Source organism: Pecten maximus, chromosome 18, assembly GCF_902652985.1.
Source record: "Pecten maximus chromosome 18, xPecMax1.1, whole genome shotgun sequence".
Classification (NCBI taxonomy): Eukaryota; Metazoa; Mollusca; class Bivalvia; order Pectinida; family Pectinidae; genus Pecten; species Pecten maximus.
The window spans coordinates 13961157-13979919 of record NC_047032.1 but is presented as its reverse complement, the minus strand read 5'-3'; the positions used below and the strand labels follow the sequence as shown (position 1 = coordinate 13979919).

The window sequence follows — 18763 nt, the reverse complement described above, 5'->3', positions numbered from 1 at the left end:
CTTGAAATATTTCCCATTGGAACGCATCACAGAATATAAGAGGCTCCAATTAATTGTTTACAAATATAAGGCTCACGATTTGATTGGTTACACATATAAGGCTCGCGATTTGATTGGTTCCATCCATAAGGCTCACGAATTGATTGGTTCCACCCCATAATGCTCAAGATTTGATTGGTTCCATTCACATGGCGCACTATTTGAATGGTTCTAACCCATAATGCTCACGATTTAAAAGGTTCCATCCATAAGGCTTACAAGAGGTGCCATACATTTTATGTATAGCATGTTCAGAGAACTTTATTTTACAACAGTTGCACAAAAGGTACATCAAACTATTCTAATTACTCTAGTAGGGCCGGTATGGAAGCGCGAGAGAAATCTTGATGTACGAGAGAACCGGAGAAAATCCAAGTAGCCCGGGAAGTGACCCCCATAGCTTTTCACATCAATCGGGGAATTGAACCCGCCCGCCTACGGTAAAAGGCAATATTGCGCCAACCAACCAATTATGACTAACAATTACATGTATGCCCTAGGCGGGTTCAGTAAATTCTCTCTAGTTATTTGAGTGAGAAACAGGCAGAACAGACGAAAACATATTTGTGTCATATAATAGTAGCACTTTATTCAAGAACGAACATACAAACATGCAGTCAAAAATATTTGTTAATTCATAATATTAGAAAAAATAAATATATACATCTTTTTCGTCTCTCTTTACAAATTGAGAATTATATTTGATCATAGCATCATAGTTTGAACTATTTTACAAATGATACTTTTTAACTGTTTCTTTCAGAAATGAGGATACAGTAATTCCCATACCATCATCGCCTGAAACGAAACGAGACTAGAGTATGCTCTTGTCGTTTTCCTTGTCGTGTGCGTCTTGTCGTGACAAAACGACAAAACGACATGGGCAGAAAGTCAAACGACAGCTGTCTCGTGGGTTTCCGGTAATGGCTAACCTTATTCCATATCCATTCACTCTGTACTCATCGTTAACGAGATGAACTTAAACTGCGCTCAACATAAAATATTCTAATATAACATATATTTCCCCCCTATTATTTGTTAATGGACTGGCCTGATTGGGAAATATAAATGTACAAACATGCAGTTCCTTGTGTATGGTGGGCTGGATGACTTTTTGGCGGGAAATTTAAATGACCGGTACAATGGTTGAATATGATCGATTAGATAATGATTGCTCGGTTCAAAATCTGATAGGTATGGATTTTATCATCTGAACCAGGGTCATACACATGTACGTTCCCTGTCTGAACTAAACGGTGATAGTTCACGTTCAAAATTAGAAGAGATGAGCATGACTGACAGGCATTCAAAGGTATCAGATGATCTACCGGTTGGTTGAGACTTAGCAACTTTACAAGCACAGGGGCTTGACATGAATTCCCAGTCCACTGTTCATACATATATATATATATATGATATACATATATGGACAGTAGATTGGGAATCCGTACAAAGTCCCTGTGCCTTTGAACAAAGACGTCAGTGACAGTGACGTCACTGTAGTATTGCCGAAGCTTTTAAAGAGCTAGACTGCAAGAATTGTAAACAAGGAAGCATTGTTATCATTCTAGTGTTATCTCATGCTGAAAGGACATGTTTGTTTTATGAATGAACAGCTTACTGCGAAAATTAAAGCTTTTGCTTTGGTATATTTTAAAATGCTCGCATCCATTTCTGTAACTGGTACAGGTAAATATATCTTTTCCTAAAGCTAAATTGTTTCTATGTCAATATTCAAAAATATTTACCAAACAAATTGTTTTCTTTATAAGCTACAAAAGTAAGTTACAAGCTGACAAAACCTCGCATGACTGAAATGAGAAGCCCGCCGGGGTTTGTATATCATAACATGGACGGGTCATTAACTCACGTGAATTTGGCATGTTTATAGTCTGTGCACGTGCACAATTGTTGATTTTAAAGCATGGTCCGTTCCTTGTCAGAATCTATTGATGAAGTTGCGTTTGATGGCGAGTGCGTCATTATAATACGATGGAGATCAGAACAGATCATTTGCGAAGACCGATAACATTTACCAACATTAATTCTACAGTGTCATGTTATTCCGGTCAAAACCCAAAATCTAAAATATTCCTATTGTTTAGTTCTTTGGATATCCAAGGGTAAACAAAAGAATATGATGCATAGGTATCGGATCCAAATATTTTCAAAACCAACATTTCAAAATGCGAAATTAATATGTTGCATGCAACTTGGTATGTTTTGAACCTGTTCATTAACATATTTCGTTATTGCATAGTTTTCATCACATACAAAGTATTTCAATCAGATCCTAACATTCTTGTTAACATATATATATACCAACGTGTAAGGAAAAGGGATCTGTGCTTCAACTATCTAGGGAGTAACCGTTGCGCATTTAATATACTCTAGAAAATCGGCCTGAATGAATTTGATTTGTTTAGTCAATATCCAAACAAGCTCATCCCAACAACACAGATATCATTCAAAAGCTCAAAGACATTTGTTGTACGAGCACATCACTGAACATCAGCATACAATTGTGTATTTACACGTATTCGAAGTACATTCAATTAACGGAAATCACACGGAAGAATGACGCCATTCCATGTTTGGCCTTAGAAACTGGTCGACATGAAATGAGGGTACATTGTTCCAATGGCAAATTCCCGTTTCACTAGGTACTTTCTTGTCCAATTACGAGTGTTCCTTCCACAAATTGGCTAAACTTGGCTCTAAACACTAGCCATCAACAGCCAAGGGCAGACAACCAAAATGTATGTCCACTCTGTCTGTACAAAAAATCACTAACACTGTTGATGAGGACGCTGAATTGTTACAAAAAGAGTCATTTATAGAAATCATAGTCATTACGTGATTACGGACGTGAACCCAATAGCTTTGTTTCATTTCCGATCGAAATACTCCAATATTGAAACTCCGACGACAAATACAGCAAAATTTGATTGGTCAGTTCAAACATCACATGATTTCTAGCAGTTACAGTCTACAGACCGTCAGTTATTGCATTGGTCACGAGACATATAGTTTTCATTAGTCAATGGTAGTCACATGACGTAACCAGAACGTTTGTTATTGGCTCGCAAATGTCATCTAATGAACACCAATTAAACCAACGGAGACATAAACAGCACTTTCCATTGGCTAATGGCAACCGCATGCCTTAACGATCATATCAGGGAAACGTTTTAAAACTACATTATAATTATGATCAAAATACAGCACGGATTGGGAGCCGAGTTTGGTTGGAGCACATCCGGGGCTTGGGGCTTTATATGGCGTCATCAGGTGCACAAGTGTTTGTATAATAGCGTGATTGGTTGCGTTCATATGGGCCCCCAACGGGAACGAACATTCTCCGTCACAGTAAAAGGCCTTAAATCCATCTGGGGCGATAATCCAGTTCTACAACAATAAATAAACATGTCTGTTAGTGAATAATTTTCTCCCGTTATGTCAATAAATTAACACATATTGATCTATGGAGAAAGTTAAGAAAAAATGTATGTACCGGTGTGTTTTGATACACGTTTAAGAGTGCTTATTAAACCAGCTATGGATTTGACTTCTAATCTATAACCCAGTTTAAATTATAACACTAGCTCTTTGAAGAACAGCAACCAATAAGTATTCTATGTCGAGATAAATCCCTTTCCATATCGGAAAAATCAGGGCAATCAAAATGCTTGATCAGGACTGTTAGAAAAATTGCTTTGAAAACCGAATTGAAATGGTTACAAATTAAAGCAAAAAAGACCCACTTTTGCGGAGATGTTTTAGTTACTAGGTAATTTAGATTTAACATTTTTATTGCATGCTATTTCCGTTCTGAGAAATTAAAACGCTGGGTATCACACGTGTATTATCCCCCAAAAATTTTAATTTTCTAATCAAAATTATTTCTAAAGCTAAACAATTAGAAACATATTGTTCTTCTAAACTATGTTCAACATTCTTATCCCATCTTGATCACGATGTTAGAAAGAGAAATCGTTGCAGTAAAAAAAATAATTCCCACATTTGAATCCCATTGCAATGACACTGGCCAGTAAGGTTCAAAACTGACAATTTCCTCTAAACATCACAGGGACTAGATACAAGTCCCCAACCTCAAATTCCCTATATATATTGAAATACATTTATAACATATATATACGGACTGAAGGGTTTGAAATTGTGTCAAATCCCTGTGCTAAATACAAAGGTGGACATCCCTTGCATGACATGATAGAAAGATGAATCATTTCTTATGCAATAGAAAATTTGCACGACTGTGAATACGACCTAGCCTTTAATTGCCTGTCCGGCTCAAAATCAATAATTTTATCAAATTACCCTTGGTAATCAAATAAATGAACTAATGGGTCTGGATTTAATCTCAAAATATACAGTATACTTCCTCATTCCCCAAGGCTTTCAAGTGTAATGTTATATCTTTAATTACCCAAAGAAATATCAATATTCAATATTGACGCAAAAAAAAACAATTGGAAATGTAACAAAAGCATGTTAATAGTAAACAGTAAAAGAACTTACCTGCCATCCCAGATCTCTGAATTTCATATACAGCGTTCGTCTCTGACAAGGCCACTGACGGGGTACTCTCCTTGGAGATCCTGCAAGTGAAAGCATGGTCATATTATGTACATATATATAGAAAAAAAATCTTGGTACAAGACACATACGTATAAATTAAACACATTTAAAGATTAATTAAGAAACATATCCAAAATGCATCAATTAACAGTTTCGTCTTTGTAGGATTCAATACTAATACAAATCAGTTAATTTTACAAAATCGACATTTGGAGATCAAACGAATTACTGTAAATTCCGAAAATGCATTTGCTCATCCCTGGAGGCTTACAAACTAAGGCCAAAGTCGAATTCATTGTAGCTACAGTAATTTATGCCGACTAATATATTGAATCAACATCATACAGCTAGTTCGTCCTTCTACGACTCCTCAGTTACTGTTAAGGACATGTAGAGATTAAGAAGGAAAGTTTAGGAAAATCTTAAGCCGCTCTAAGAATCAATATATTAGTTAATAAATAAATGAAACTGGAACATGGATGTCACTATTACAGAAAAAACAAAAACTTCACCGAGAGAAATTAAACAAAGCACTCGTAATCGCTACAAACTACTTACTACGTAGCGCCCGGGTGTAAGAATATTCCTCTTCCTCGTCGTCAGTGGAATAAGCAGCTTCCTTCATTCTGCGTCTAACCGCTGCTCGCGTCTTCCGGACATGGAGTTCCGGTGTTGACCGGAAGTACCCGACCATAAATGGTTGTTTATATTCCGGTCCTTTTCGACCCACTATTCCAAATTTTTCCGGTTTAACATCACGGTCTGAAAAACAAAATAAAAGTTTTAAAGTCATAATGTCGGCGTGATGATGACTACCATGTCTCTCGTTTCGAGAACGTGTCATTGTCGACATGCAAAAGGCGTTTATCTTTCCGGACCATCTGGCCTTAAGCTCAGGGTACGATTTGGCATTCTCAACTATTTTTATTGCACATTGAAACTGCAAACAGTACTGAAGTTAAAGCAACACAACATGTAATGAAAAATTACTTCACTAGAATTCCACAGTTTCATCTAGGCAGATAGCAAGACCTTCACAGGCCCACTCTCCTCAATTCCCCAGACCGTTAATGAATACGCTATACTCTATTATAAGCTGCAGATTATCAGAAGACAAAGTTGACGTCAACAAGTTCATATTTTCCCTCGTCTATTGATATTGGTTGAAAATTATTTCTTTGTTGACACTTTAGTATTGATTGTTGAATTTTATATTATTATCTACAGTTTGGTCATTTCCCTTTACACATCAGGAAAAATACAATAATGTATATATATAATATGAGTAATAGAGGTACAAAAATGTACATTGTAATTACTGGGGATAACAATGCCGCTGCTCGGGATCGAACCCAGTACCCCTGGCTCACTAGACTAACACTCTACCGAGACTGAGTAACCTCTGCTCGGGATCGAACCAGGTACCCCTGGCTCACTAGACTAACACTCTACCGAGGCTGAGTAACCTCTGCTAGGGATAGAACCAGGTACCCCTGGCTTACTAGACTAACACTCTGCCGAGACTGAGTAACCTCTGATAGGGATCGAACTAGGTACCCCTGGCTTACTAGACTAACACTCTACCGAGACTGAGTAACCTCTGATAGGGATCGAACTCGGTACCCCTGGCTTACTAGACTAACATTCTACCGAGACTGAGTAACCTCTGCTAGGGATCGAACCCAGTATCCCTTGCTACCTAGACTAGCACTCTACCGAGACTGAGTAAAAGAAATTCGTCCTAGCTGAGTCAGTAGGAAGCTACTGCAGTATCTCGTTAGTTCGACGTAAGTAGTATACTACTTCTACATATATCGGGAATAAAGATAATGCTTATTGTCTAAATAGGTGTTATTGTAGGACTGTAATGTTTATATTTTCTATAGGTCGAAGTAAATCGTAAGTTACATGTACGTGTCAGGTTTCGATATACATGTATACATTTTGTACAAGTATGATGTGATTTATTACATCAATAACTGCAGTTTCCTGGTAAAGATAAGATGGCAACTTCCTTGATCAAATAATTTATTGTCTTTCAGATACACCTGTTTTACAAAAGAAAGGATGTACCTGCTACCATGATTTTTTGACATGAAAAACTGATAAATGAGGTATTTCTGAAACATTCTAAACGCCATGTAAATAGATTTGTTTTGTTTATTTCCTTCAAAACAGAACCGTTCAAATAAAGTTGACAAAACAATCTTAATATCCAGAGAATGATCGTCCATAAATTGCTAACTGACAAAGTTGACAGCCGATAACACGCCTTCAGAAACAAATAATGTAATTTCTCCAGCATTGTGATTATTCCCTAAAAACTATTTATGGGGAGTTATGTTGATAGCCAAGCAAACACATAAACATTTTACTATCATTATCATCACTGTCCTTTGTTCCTGTACACCTTTCAATCCCGGGTTGAATAATTTCAATTTATTTCAATTTTAAAACGACATTGAACTTGATCCTAATCCAAAATTTGATTTGATGTCCGGTTTGGCTTACATCCTACTTGAATATGTTATGATTTAAGCCCTTATAAGATATCTGAATCCGTTTCGCAATTTGGTCGCCATATTTAGGTACGTTGACAAAACGTAGCAGAAAGTGAATAAAACGTGGCTAGATCGTGATCAAACAAGCCAAAACGGGAACTGGCCATTTTTATTTGGGCAAGTTCAAATTTCGATGACCCTTCCTAATAACGACGAACAAAGTGGTACATTGTACATGTAAAAGCGCAATACTCTGCAGAAACGTCAAAGTAAGAAACGAGGCACAAGGAAGCAGTCAATCGTGACTGGGGTATGACGTTTCAAAATCCGAAAACCTGTTCAGGAATAAATTCATTGAGAGACTGACATGGATGTTATTTATAAATAGTAACATTTTTAAAGCCACGACTGCTTCACCGGACACCTAATATTTACTGTACTAGTTATATACTTAACGACATTAGATTTTTAAAAAAAAGTTGTTAATGCACCTCTCCAGGTGAGAAGAAAATGTCACATACACCATTCACATTGGTTTTATCAATCAATCATCATGGCAACCACATGGACTATTGGGAACGGTCCATATGTATACATGCATTAAGATATCTAATACATATATACATGGACCGTGGGTTGGAAATTCGTGTCAAACCCCTGGGCCATGGACAAAAATAATTCTCTATATCGCCACTCACTTTTTTTCAGGAATATAATTTTCATAAACAGGCCCATGTTCGGGGCAGACGATGATGTCCAGAGCGAGGCTGCGTTTGTAAGGTTAAAGGTCAACCAGCCTTGGTAGTTAGCCTTCACTGTGAGGTTGCTCTCCGTCACTATCTCGTAGTTCCTGAAATGACAAGGAAACATCAGTTAGCGAGACAGGTAACACAGGTACAAACATTGTCATTAGGCGGCAGGTAAAACAGACGAGCAATCAATATGACATTTACAGGTACGGTAAATCCCTTCAAATTGGAAGGTACCTTTAGGTTGTTTTTTGTTTTTTTCAAAACTGTGTTTGCGTGCAGAGGACAGGCCTCCGTAACTAAGCAACCGATATAATCGTTAAATGTATTTTATTATTTGTTCTATGAATTTCGCGAGTACATATTTATTTTTGTGTTTATGTGAACATACTGATAGTATGTAGGAACGGGTGCGACTATCGGTAACTAAGTATGCTTGTTTGCTGAGTTTATCGGCCCCGTGAACAGTCAGTGTCATTTTGAGGGGTATCTTGTAGTAGTTGGTGACCACCTAAATTAACAGCATTACGGGAGGTTCCTCGAGGTTCAACAAACAAAAACAACAACAAAAAATTGGGGTTTTTTTCGTGCTATATTATACCTATGTATAGATCTGTATCCATTTATTCTATTAAATAAGTTAACATGATAATTTCATTTAAAAGTTTTCATATAACACGACAAAATGCCACTGTAAATTATTCAAATAAATGTATTCTTTTTTGATACGTGATTGATAAGATATATATTCCACAGTACACTTAATCTTACACACCGTTTGAAACCTGTGATTGACAGCATAACATAATGATGTTTGAAAATCGACCCCAAACTTAGACCCAGTTTTACTAAAAAGACCAGAGAGACTTTGTATGACTAATTGGGCGTGGACAAAACTGCTGTATAAATAATTGCATTTATGTAATCATCTTCTAAATTAACTGTCATTATCATATCGAAATATCAGCCACTTACAACCCCGCAGAGAATTTGTAAGTGACAAAATAGGATCTCAAAATGACTGCGGTAGATAAAATAACTCCACACCTGGGCTAACGAGGCCATGTCAACACTTATAGATTCATATCTCTCTCTTTTCTCGAAAAGGTACATACATGGACATGTCTGTCAACCTTTTTTGTATATATTTGTAATAGAGCGCAGGATTAAATTTAAATCACTGCCTCTGCTAGGGATCGAACCCGGGACCTCTGACTTACTAGTCTTACGCTCAACCGATCGAGCTTAAGAGAAGATCTCCCTAGCCGAGCGGTATATTGCGGCTAGTATTTACAAGGGTTACATACTCCCCCTCCAGGGAAGAAGTCGTCCTCGAGTTTCCCAGGGGTAACAGCGATGCTTTTGCAAGCAGCGATGAGTATCATTCCCGAGTCCCTACATGGGCGCCAATGTAACAGAGCGCAGGATTAATTTAATTTAAATCACTGCCTCTGCTAGGGATTGAACCCGGGACCTCTGGCTTACTAGTCTTACGCTCAACCGATCGAGTTAAAGAGAAGATCTCCCTAGCCGAGCGGTATATTGCGGCTAGTATTTACCAGGGTTACATATTAACTACAGTGTACATGTATTTAAGAAATGCAACTCTGAAGCACTGTTCCTGAGTAACACTTTACTGTAAGAAATTTAATTTTCGCGTGGTCTTTTTTCGCGAACCGCATACCTGCAAGATTTAAACGTTACGGAGGGAAATCTTTTTTTCCAAACTGAATTGGTTTGAATATTCCATGAAGAAGCGATTGAAATTTAATTTGCAAAATAACGTGCAAGTAAGTGCATAAAAAAATGAGGAATTTGTGTTAACATTTTCAGGTACTAAAATCCTACTGGCCTTTTTTCCTCATCGATGGATTTCTTTAGTACTGTATATGACATTTGAAAACAGTCAAAATCACAGTTTCTTCAATTCATCAAAGGCTATATGTTATAGATTTTTTAAGGATAACTATAATTTTGAAAATTATATAGATATTTCACCTGAAAAAGATTGTCATTTTTTGTAAATTTCGCACAACTAATCATAAATTTATTGATGAAACTGGCAGATGGCACCAGATTGAGTAGAAGGAAAGAAAATGTCCACATTGCAATAGTCAACAAATTTGTGATGAATTTCATTATTTACTTGAATGTACAGCGTTATCTGCTAACAGAACTTTATATATAGATAAATACTATTGGTCAAGACCAAATATTATTAAGTTTAACGAACTAATGAATATAACTAATGTTAAAAAACTAATTAAAATGTGTATTTTTATCATGATCTATCCTTCTTGATAAATATGAAAATAATTTGTTGTGAAACAGTGCCGTGTATCAACTACGAACACTACTTTAATTGTATATATTATATTGTAAATATGTTTTTCTCTATACATCATGCCAGAATGTGTAAAGAGAATAAAATGAATTCTAATTTAAACAAGCGTCAATATCTTAAATGCCAATATTACTAAATTACGTAAATATCCCTTCTGTTCAACTTGTGGAGCACTTATCGAAAATCTCAACTCGGCACTCCCGTAACCTTCAAAGTTTAAACAGTAGGACGTTTATTATTACATGTGACAGTCATGACCACACTAATAGGTAATTTTAATGAACAATATTGTAGATCGATAAAGCAAGGTACTTGTTAAACAATATAATGTACATCTACTGACTTATCTTGAAGTGATCCGAAATCGACATATGACACGTTTGTCCCCGCAAACCTTAGCACTTTGTTTCAGCAAGTCTTTGGCAATCCAGAAAAATTCTAGGTATTTAATGATTTACACACAGAATTATACTAAAGTGCTTTGATACATTTCAACAAACAACTGACCTTGAATATATTCTGTAGGTCAATGTAATTCATTTTCACAATCTTTGTAGCAGCCAATGTATTAGGTAGGCTTATCCATATAATTGACTCTAGCCCTTTTAACTCAATTTATAACCCATTGTTTCCTGTGGCTATATAAGTATTTGCCGATATTAATTCCTTTCGCAAATATTGAGTTGGGCCCTTATTACCAGGAAACTACTGGGAACGTTAGGATGTTCAAGACTCTTTGTTAATCTAAAGGAGTTGCTGGAGGTGTTGTAAGGTAAAAACTTTCATGAATAGATCGTGCTTTCCTTTGGTTACCAGATTTCAGTTCGGTTTAAAACTATAAATCCCAACCTTTACCCAGAGTTATCGTCCCTTCCTAAGGAACGACAACTTTTGATAAAAACGCCAAAGGTAAATGACTGGCACATGTAACTTTAACGTGACGCCACATCATAGGTTACTGAAGTGCAGAAAGACCCGACCAACAATTATTTGGTTTCTGAACCAGGTCCCTTGAGATTAACAAATGAATTTAGAAACATATCACCCCGAGTTTCCTCTAGCCCTGACACCATGTCTGGTACATGGTGACAGGGCCAGAGGAAACTCGGGCTAGCTACATATACAAAATATACAAATATCCATTATGTACATACTCGGGGTCATTGCCCTGTCGGATCATGTAGATTTGAACTTGGAAGTTGTGTTTCTTCCACTTGCCGGCCCGCTCCTTGTAAAGGCGTAGTTCAGCTCTAACGACGGATTCCTTCTGTGTGACCTCACGAAAGTCAAAATAAAATGTCCGGTCTTTCTGGCGACGTAGATATTTTATCTTTTTAGCTGGAAAAAAGGAGAAAACAGCATTGAGATCACTCAGAAGTCAAGTCACTCTGAAAATAATGATATTCAATTGACTTTATCTAATTCTTTTTTTTACTGATCAAGAATAATATAATATTTATTACTTATCTCGTAAAGCGTTTACCGCGTTTTATTTACCTTATAGGTAACGCGACAATACGTTGACGTAATCATGAAGCAATCATTTAATTTGAAGAAGGAGGAAGTGTCCATCACAAATAAATAAACAATCACTTTTGTTTGCTTTCACGTGAATAAAACAAATATTTCATCTTATAAATTAATAAAACAGCGCCTAAATTTATAAATTGAGGAAAACTGAATTGACCAGACACGATAAGGGACCGAAGGGAGCCTACATATGAAATTTCCTCAAGGCCAGCGAGTGGTTTTCAAGAAATAGCTGTAACAAATTTCAACTGTAAAAATCACATGTGACCACTATAGTTGACAAGTTTGTATTTCTGATTAGCCTCAAAGTTGCGAAAAATGCAACTAATTACTGTGGAATATATATATAATAAACGACAAACAATTAAGGGACTGCATTCTGAATTTTAGAAAGATTCCTAATTCCAGTGTGAAAAAACAGGGCAAAACACATTCCTGTCGAGTGCCCCGACAGCCATCGAACCCGGGTCTCCGGCGTGATAAACCACGGCTCTATCTCCTGAGCCAAACAGAGACCGTATTTTTAACACTATGTTCAAGCCACACCGACCCATTCATTTACACCGGCATACTTCTAAGGAAGAGATGATTACATGATTTGTCTTAAAGGGCGGATGACGGACCACGATCGAGGTTAGCCCGAGTTTCCTCTGGCCCCGACACCATGCTTGGTGTATGGGCCCTACACCAGACATGGTGTCAGGGCCAGATGAAACTGGGGCTAGAGCGAGGTTTTTCATGTAATGAATATTTTCTGTAACGATATGTCGGATCTAGTACCAAGTCTCAAATTATAAAACATGTACCCTAATCACAACATGTAAATTACCATTATGACTCGGAACTCTCTGGTGGTACTTGACATGTTGAATGAAAACATAAGAATGTTCCGAGTACTACCAAATTAGCATGACCGGCAACATAAGTCCTGGAAGTTATCATCCCATTTCCGATACATTTACATCATCATATTTACATTTAAGATCCTATCAGCGGTATATCAAACACATCCGTTAATAATAAATGGTTATATATTACATACGAAACGCAATTATCTCGTTGAATTGGCAAGGGACGTAACTCTCCAATTTATCCATAGAACACTTGTAAGACGGTATGTAGCATTAGCACGCTAAAGTGTGTGAACCTGCACGAGGGTCCAAACAACTCGACTAAATACCGAGCTATGAATTGTAAACATCGACAAAACCACCTAAATCCGCAGACACACATTTACAAGTAATAAACATGAGCACTTAAAAGTTTCAAGAACGTCTGCACGTGTTCATCCTTCAATTTGGAAACGTGATACGCTTTATAATTCACCGCCTCCTCTTCGTACAAGCGGAGTTACTCTCTGTAACGAGTGTTTTTAATGATGACTACTACCGAAAATAACCTCCCTGGCAAAAAAAAAGTTAAAAGGTCGACCCCGGTACGAACGTGCAGACCCCATGTATTAAACCCCAATTTACGTCAATTTCCGACAAGCCCTGCGCACGTAGGGTCTAATGGCTCACAGCAAAACGGTTTCAACACTTGGCAAATAAGATTGTTATGACTGTGCGATCTCAGTCTTATGGACGAGCTGGGGAAATACAGACTACAAAGGTGAAGTTTACGAAATGGAGGAAATATTTTGGTAGACATCTTTCCAATTCGACTCCTTCTTTACCTAAAAGAAGGGGCAAGCCATGCTTAATGCACAGTTTGTTCCTTTACTCCAAAACAATTGAAGGTTAAACTCTTGAAAATGTTGTACTGGAGTAGAATGGCCATAAAAATCCTCCCTTTATCATATTGACAAAGCAACAATGAGCAACATCTTATTTATTTCATATAATATAGAGTACCCTTGTCTCAACAATCCCACTGCCGACGAAATTAAGTCCAAATCCAGACACAGTAGTTATGAGTTTATGGTTTAAAAAGAAAAGTTGGCGGAGGGAAGACGAAAACCGACCAAGTTTATAACCTTACTTTGCCTTAAAAACTAACGGTACAAAAATAGTTCACGTTTTGTTTTAACGCCACTACTCGCGGTTTCGGACAAGAATTCTGCATGGTCCGTGTACTAAGAAAGGAGGAGGGGGGGGGGGGGGGGGGGGGGGGGGGGGGGGGGGATCTGGTATTTCGTGAAATAGCAAAGTGAAAATTAATATTTCAAGGTAAACCACCAATGAAAATGCAGGACACAAAATGACTGTATCCAGATGACCAATCAGGACGCTTGATACTTCACCCATCATCAGTTAAATGATACTTTGTCAAATTTTATAATTTCATAAATTGTCAAGTTATAAAAACATCAGAAACAGAATATTTAAGAATATCTGCCATGATAAATGTATTCACCCTTGATATCAGGTATTTGTTAACTACCTGTAAAATATATGTTATTAATGGCGACACTACCAAATACTCAAATAAACAAATACCTCCGAAATGTGAATACGATTGAAATATGAAGCAGAGTACCACACTTGCTAACTCGACGTCGATGCCGACGTGGGTGTGTGCTTATCCATGCAAATCGAGATATACTGAGTATGGGGGATCTTTGAATTATCGGGATTCGATATAAGGAAGTTTGACTATGTTAACGATCGGTCAGTTTTCATTTTTTTTCTCTCTCTCTCTCTCTCTCTTTATGATTTCTACGCTTTTGGCCTCTAACATCAATGACGAATCCTGGAATGAATAACAGCTGTATGGTATAAATCAATATTCAATCATCCGCATAAATTATAACTTATAAATTTATACTTTAAATGTGATCTGACTTTTTGTAAATTTTCAATAGCGCGTGGTTTCTTTAATATAATTACGGAAAGAAAATTATGATATTTTTTTTTAGAAAACTGTAATGTCACGTACCTAAACTATATTTATGACATAAGAATTCGTGTTAAAATGGTTCAACATGCCAATCGTTTTAAATTATTTTGAACAAGGTTTACCATTATACAAAGTGTTTATTATTTTGTCTTATCACAAACAAAGTAACCTTTTTAAGCCATGTGCGATTTGAAATGTTCTGAACTTTCCAAACACCCTCAAGCATGATCTAATTCCCAGAAAGAGACGAAACGAAATTATTTTTGATCCCTTTGAAGTTATTAAGACTTTGATATTGCCGAGAAAGTTTACAAGAAAACGTAAGATTATTCGAAGATAATTTTCTTTACAAAAAATACAACCGATTTATATCTGGATTAACTACAATGATGGATGGTAACGTAAGGGTCTTATCTCGACATAGGTATAGTGTAGAGTATAGGAACATGGATACAACATTGAGATAGGGGGAAAGGGTCCTCGCTCGGATCAAATAGGAGCTTTCGTAGATTCTCGTTCTTAACATGATCTACAATGTAGCACATAAAGATTTGCCACATCACAGGACCGCCCTCCGTGGTCATAGACGTCGATAGTAATTTTAGCAAATTTAAGAATTAAAAAACGAACACGTAATATAAGTTATCAAAACAAAACTTATTTTAATTTGTTATATCTAATTTGTAATTCAATTGATGAAAAAGTAAGAGATGTTATGCATGTCTTGATTTCTCAAAATATTACACACACACACAAAATATGTAAATAAAATGCAATTCACGTAATATCCATACTACAAATTTTTTAAAGTAAATATCTAACATTGACGACGAAAAAAGCCGACGACGACGAACAAGTAACATGATAGCCTCGCTTTCGTGACTTTTTGTCGCCGCGCGCGACAAAAACCTAACCATGACATTGTTGCATTACAATTTAGAATTTAATTTATTGACCGATGCGCGTTTCTTTTTGCGAGGGACCTGTACTAGAAACGTTTGGGTCTAAATAAATCCAACAGTCGATGACATATAGCTGTACCGTAATACAGTCACAAATCAAATCAGCCTTTGTATAAAAACTGTTAATGAACTAATATGGAAATTAACGGACTCTCATGGGGAAAGATGGATCTGTGTAATTTCAGTCCGTGGTTAAGCTAACCATGCCTGTTGAGAAAAGCAGGCTAATATACATTTGCATTGTAAAGCTGACAACGTCAACATCTACACTGTATGTACGAAATAAGCCATCTCTACACCTGTGTTTGGTCTATTGCTACAACACCTGGCCTCGCGGCCGTGTAATCGGCGTAGATTATCACTAAATCACAAAGTTTTAAACTTGAACACAAAGCACAATGGTAAACATTTTACCCATCGTAGGTACACGACCCTGGATGATCAATGAAAAATTCGCCGGGGGCCCACGACAGGGTAATCTGTCATAACTATCGTCATTAAATGCCGACTGGTTTATGTCAAATTTTATGTGGAAGGCACATGTACCTGGACATTAATGCATTCACGCTTGAAATTGATTGTTTCAGACACCGGGCTAGCCGCTGAAAGATGTTTTAATTATGGCAATATTGTAAAAACAAAATCATTTCAGGAAATGTAATTTGCTAAAAGTTTTCCGTAGACAAAAAGGAAAAACAGAAATTTTAATGATACTGGGCAGAAATATTTCCATAATTATATCCACAAACGGTCAAATTAAGTACAGTACATATCAAAACAGTTTTTAAAGAATATTGTATTCAAGAATTTCGTTACAAATATAGATATATTTACGAAAATGTATACAAGACAAGGTTGGTTTTTTAAAGAAATTTGTATACAAAAGTAGATTTATATCTGTGAAATGAAGCGAAGAAAACTGTATACAAAGGATAAATATCTTATCTAAGAAAAACCGTTTACAAATTATTGTTGTACTTGTATCTAAGAAAAATGTATGAAGACAGTTTCATGTCCTAAAGAAAGTGATTTCTTTATACAACTATATTGAACATACAGCGGGTAAATTGAAACAGCAAAAGGAATAAATTCTGAACTTCAAAATATCTTTGAAATTTGTATTTAAAGAAGATAGTTTATTTATAATGCTTACTTAGAATATATATTCAATTGTACGTCCAAGAATTGTGTTACATATGACATTACAAGACATGTATACATGTACATCAATGAGAAATATGTATACAAAACCAGGGAAGTTGAGTATGCGGTGATTTGCATATCTATCAAATAAACATGTATATATACAAAGTAAAAAATTGTAAAAATAGCGATATTTTTATATTTGTCTAAGAAATGTCCGAAAAGGGGTACTCCGCTTTCAATTGGATGATGTAATTTCAAGAAATTTGTAGACATGAGCATTCATACGTTCAAGAAATATGTATCCAAAGAGTTTTGTTTACTTGGAAATCTTTTGTTTCCAAAACATGTTTTTTTTAGAATTTTGTTAATAAAATAGTTGCATATCTAAAAAAAAATATGCGCAGACCGTTGTAAACATAGCCAATTTATATATAAGATATTTGTATATCAGAGATTAGTTGTACATATACTTGCACAACAAAATCGTTCTCGGATGCATGGCCTACATTGGTTAAACAGATATTTTGTTCTGGAAACTTTGTAGAAACACTATACAAAAGATAAATGTGGTCGATTTCTAAGCAATTTGTATACAAACTAGTATGTACGGTATATATACAATCGTATATAAGTGAACATTGATTATTCCGAAGAACATTGTATTCAAAAATCGAAAAAAATATGCACGTGTTTGGAAAACGAAATGCAAATAAACCTGTTAAGATGAATCAATATAATACTAAAAAACTTCCAGAAGCTTTAACACAATTGTTACTTTCATCGTCCCAAGAACTAAGAACTTCATCTATTTCTATCGTTATGCTATTTTGTACAATATATACATTGAATATATATATATCAGAACACTATATTCTAAAAAGCATTTTTTCTATATTATAATAAACGGCATCGTTACTCACCGTGGTTAACAAAACTCATGATGACGTCACTACCGTCAATGGGTTCGACTTGATTCTCGATTGTGACGTTTCGATCGAATTGGCGGCGATTCCCGTCATTAATCACACCTCCATCCGATGTGATGGAATTATATAAATTCAACATGAACCTCGGAGCAGAGTATTCTGTGGTGCTATGTCCAGCTGGTTTGGGACGATGGTGAAGTCCCAATAGAGTCAAAATCTCGTGCTGCATCTCCCGTTTGTCTCTACTAGAGAATTCAGACGTCCGTTCTGTCCTGTCCACTCCATTGTCCCTGTATACTCCGGACACAGTGGCAGTGGTCAAGCGTACGTGCAAGTAGGAAGCACACACCATTAATATCATGGATACAACTGACCGGAGCTCCATGGTGGTCGTTTATCCGCCGAATACAGATGCAAATACTACAATATCTATTTATAAATACATTCCTAGACGAATCTAATTATAACGTATCCTTAAATTACATCAAAATAACACAAATCACATTACCACACAGAGACTGTGACTGCAGCAAATCGGCGTACACAAATCGAGTGCACCCAATGTCTGGGTGAATGAAATAATTACCCCCTTCTGCACCACATATTCTCCCTAACGTCCGGTCTGTGTGTTAGTCACCTAACTGACACACAGGTGTGTTCGAACTCCACGTGTGGGAGTTCAGCTAAGCACAAATGTAGGGCACTTTGATGTTGACGAGATTTTACGACAGCAGGAATAGCTCCCATACACACAGCGAGTTCGGCACACCTGACAGTTGGTACTACACCGCGTACATGTATACATTCCAATGTGCCAGGTCGTGTTATTCTTTGTGCGCCGAAGTGAGCTAACTTTCCTACGCATGAGCACTGAGGTCAGCAAAACTTCCTATGGGGCTCACGACGGGTTCCCCAAAGTAAGTCTTTGGAGCCAAGGGTTAGCTCGAATTCCCCTGGAATCAACACCACACCTTAGACATTTTGATGGACAAAATGGTGTTGGTGTCAGAGGAAACTTGGACTAGACCAAATGCATCATCATCATCATCATCGTCGTCATCGGTCGTCGTCGTCATCATCACGGTTGTTATCGTCGTTATTGCCTGTGTCTGCATACAAACTGCAGCAT

The 18763-nt window shown here is 36.7% G+C and overlaps 1 protein-coding gene across 1 annotated transcript; it reads right to left on the bottom strand.

The window, feature by feature from the left end:
- Window positions 1-602: 602 nt before the first annotated feature.
- LOC117316439 (bone morphogenetic protein 7-like) lies at window positions 603-18488 on the bottom strand. The gene is made up of 6 exons (XM_033871023.1): window positions 17629-18488; window positions 11387-11570; window positions 7838-7989; window positions 5197-5400; window positions 4579-4658; window positions 603-3447 (listed from the first exon to the last, which is right to left on the bottom strand). Exons 1-6 carry the CDS (start codon window positions 18017-18019, stop codon window positions 3187-3189), a joined length of 1272 nt encoding a protein of 423 aa, XP_033726914.1. The 5' UTR covers window positions 18020-18488; the 3' UTR covers window positions 603-3186.
- Window positions 18489-18763: the final 275 nt, after the last annotated feature.

Excerpts from the sequence above, each read along its gene's own strand:
- LOC117316439 (XM_033871023.1), bottom strand. The coding sequence starts at position 18,019 with ATGGAGCTCCGGTCAGTTGTATCCATGATATTAATGGTGTGTGCTTCC. Across the intron at positions 7,990-11,386 it reads CGACAGGGCAATGACCCCGA|GAACTACGAGATAGTGACGG; the intron begins GTATGTACATAA and ends TTGTCATTTCAG. Across the intron at positions 4,659-5,196 it reads TTACACCCGGGCGCTACGTA|GATCTCCAAGGAGAGTACCC; the intron begins GTAAGTAGTTTG and ends TTTCACTTGCAG.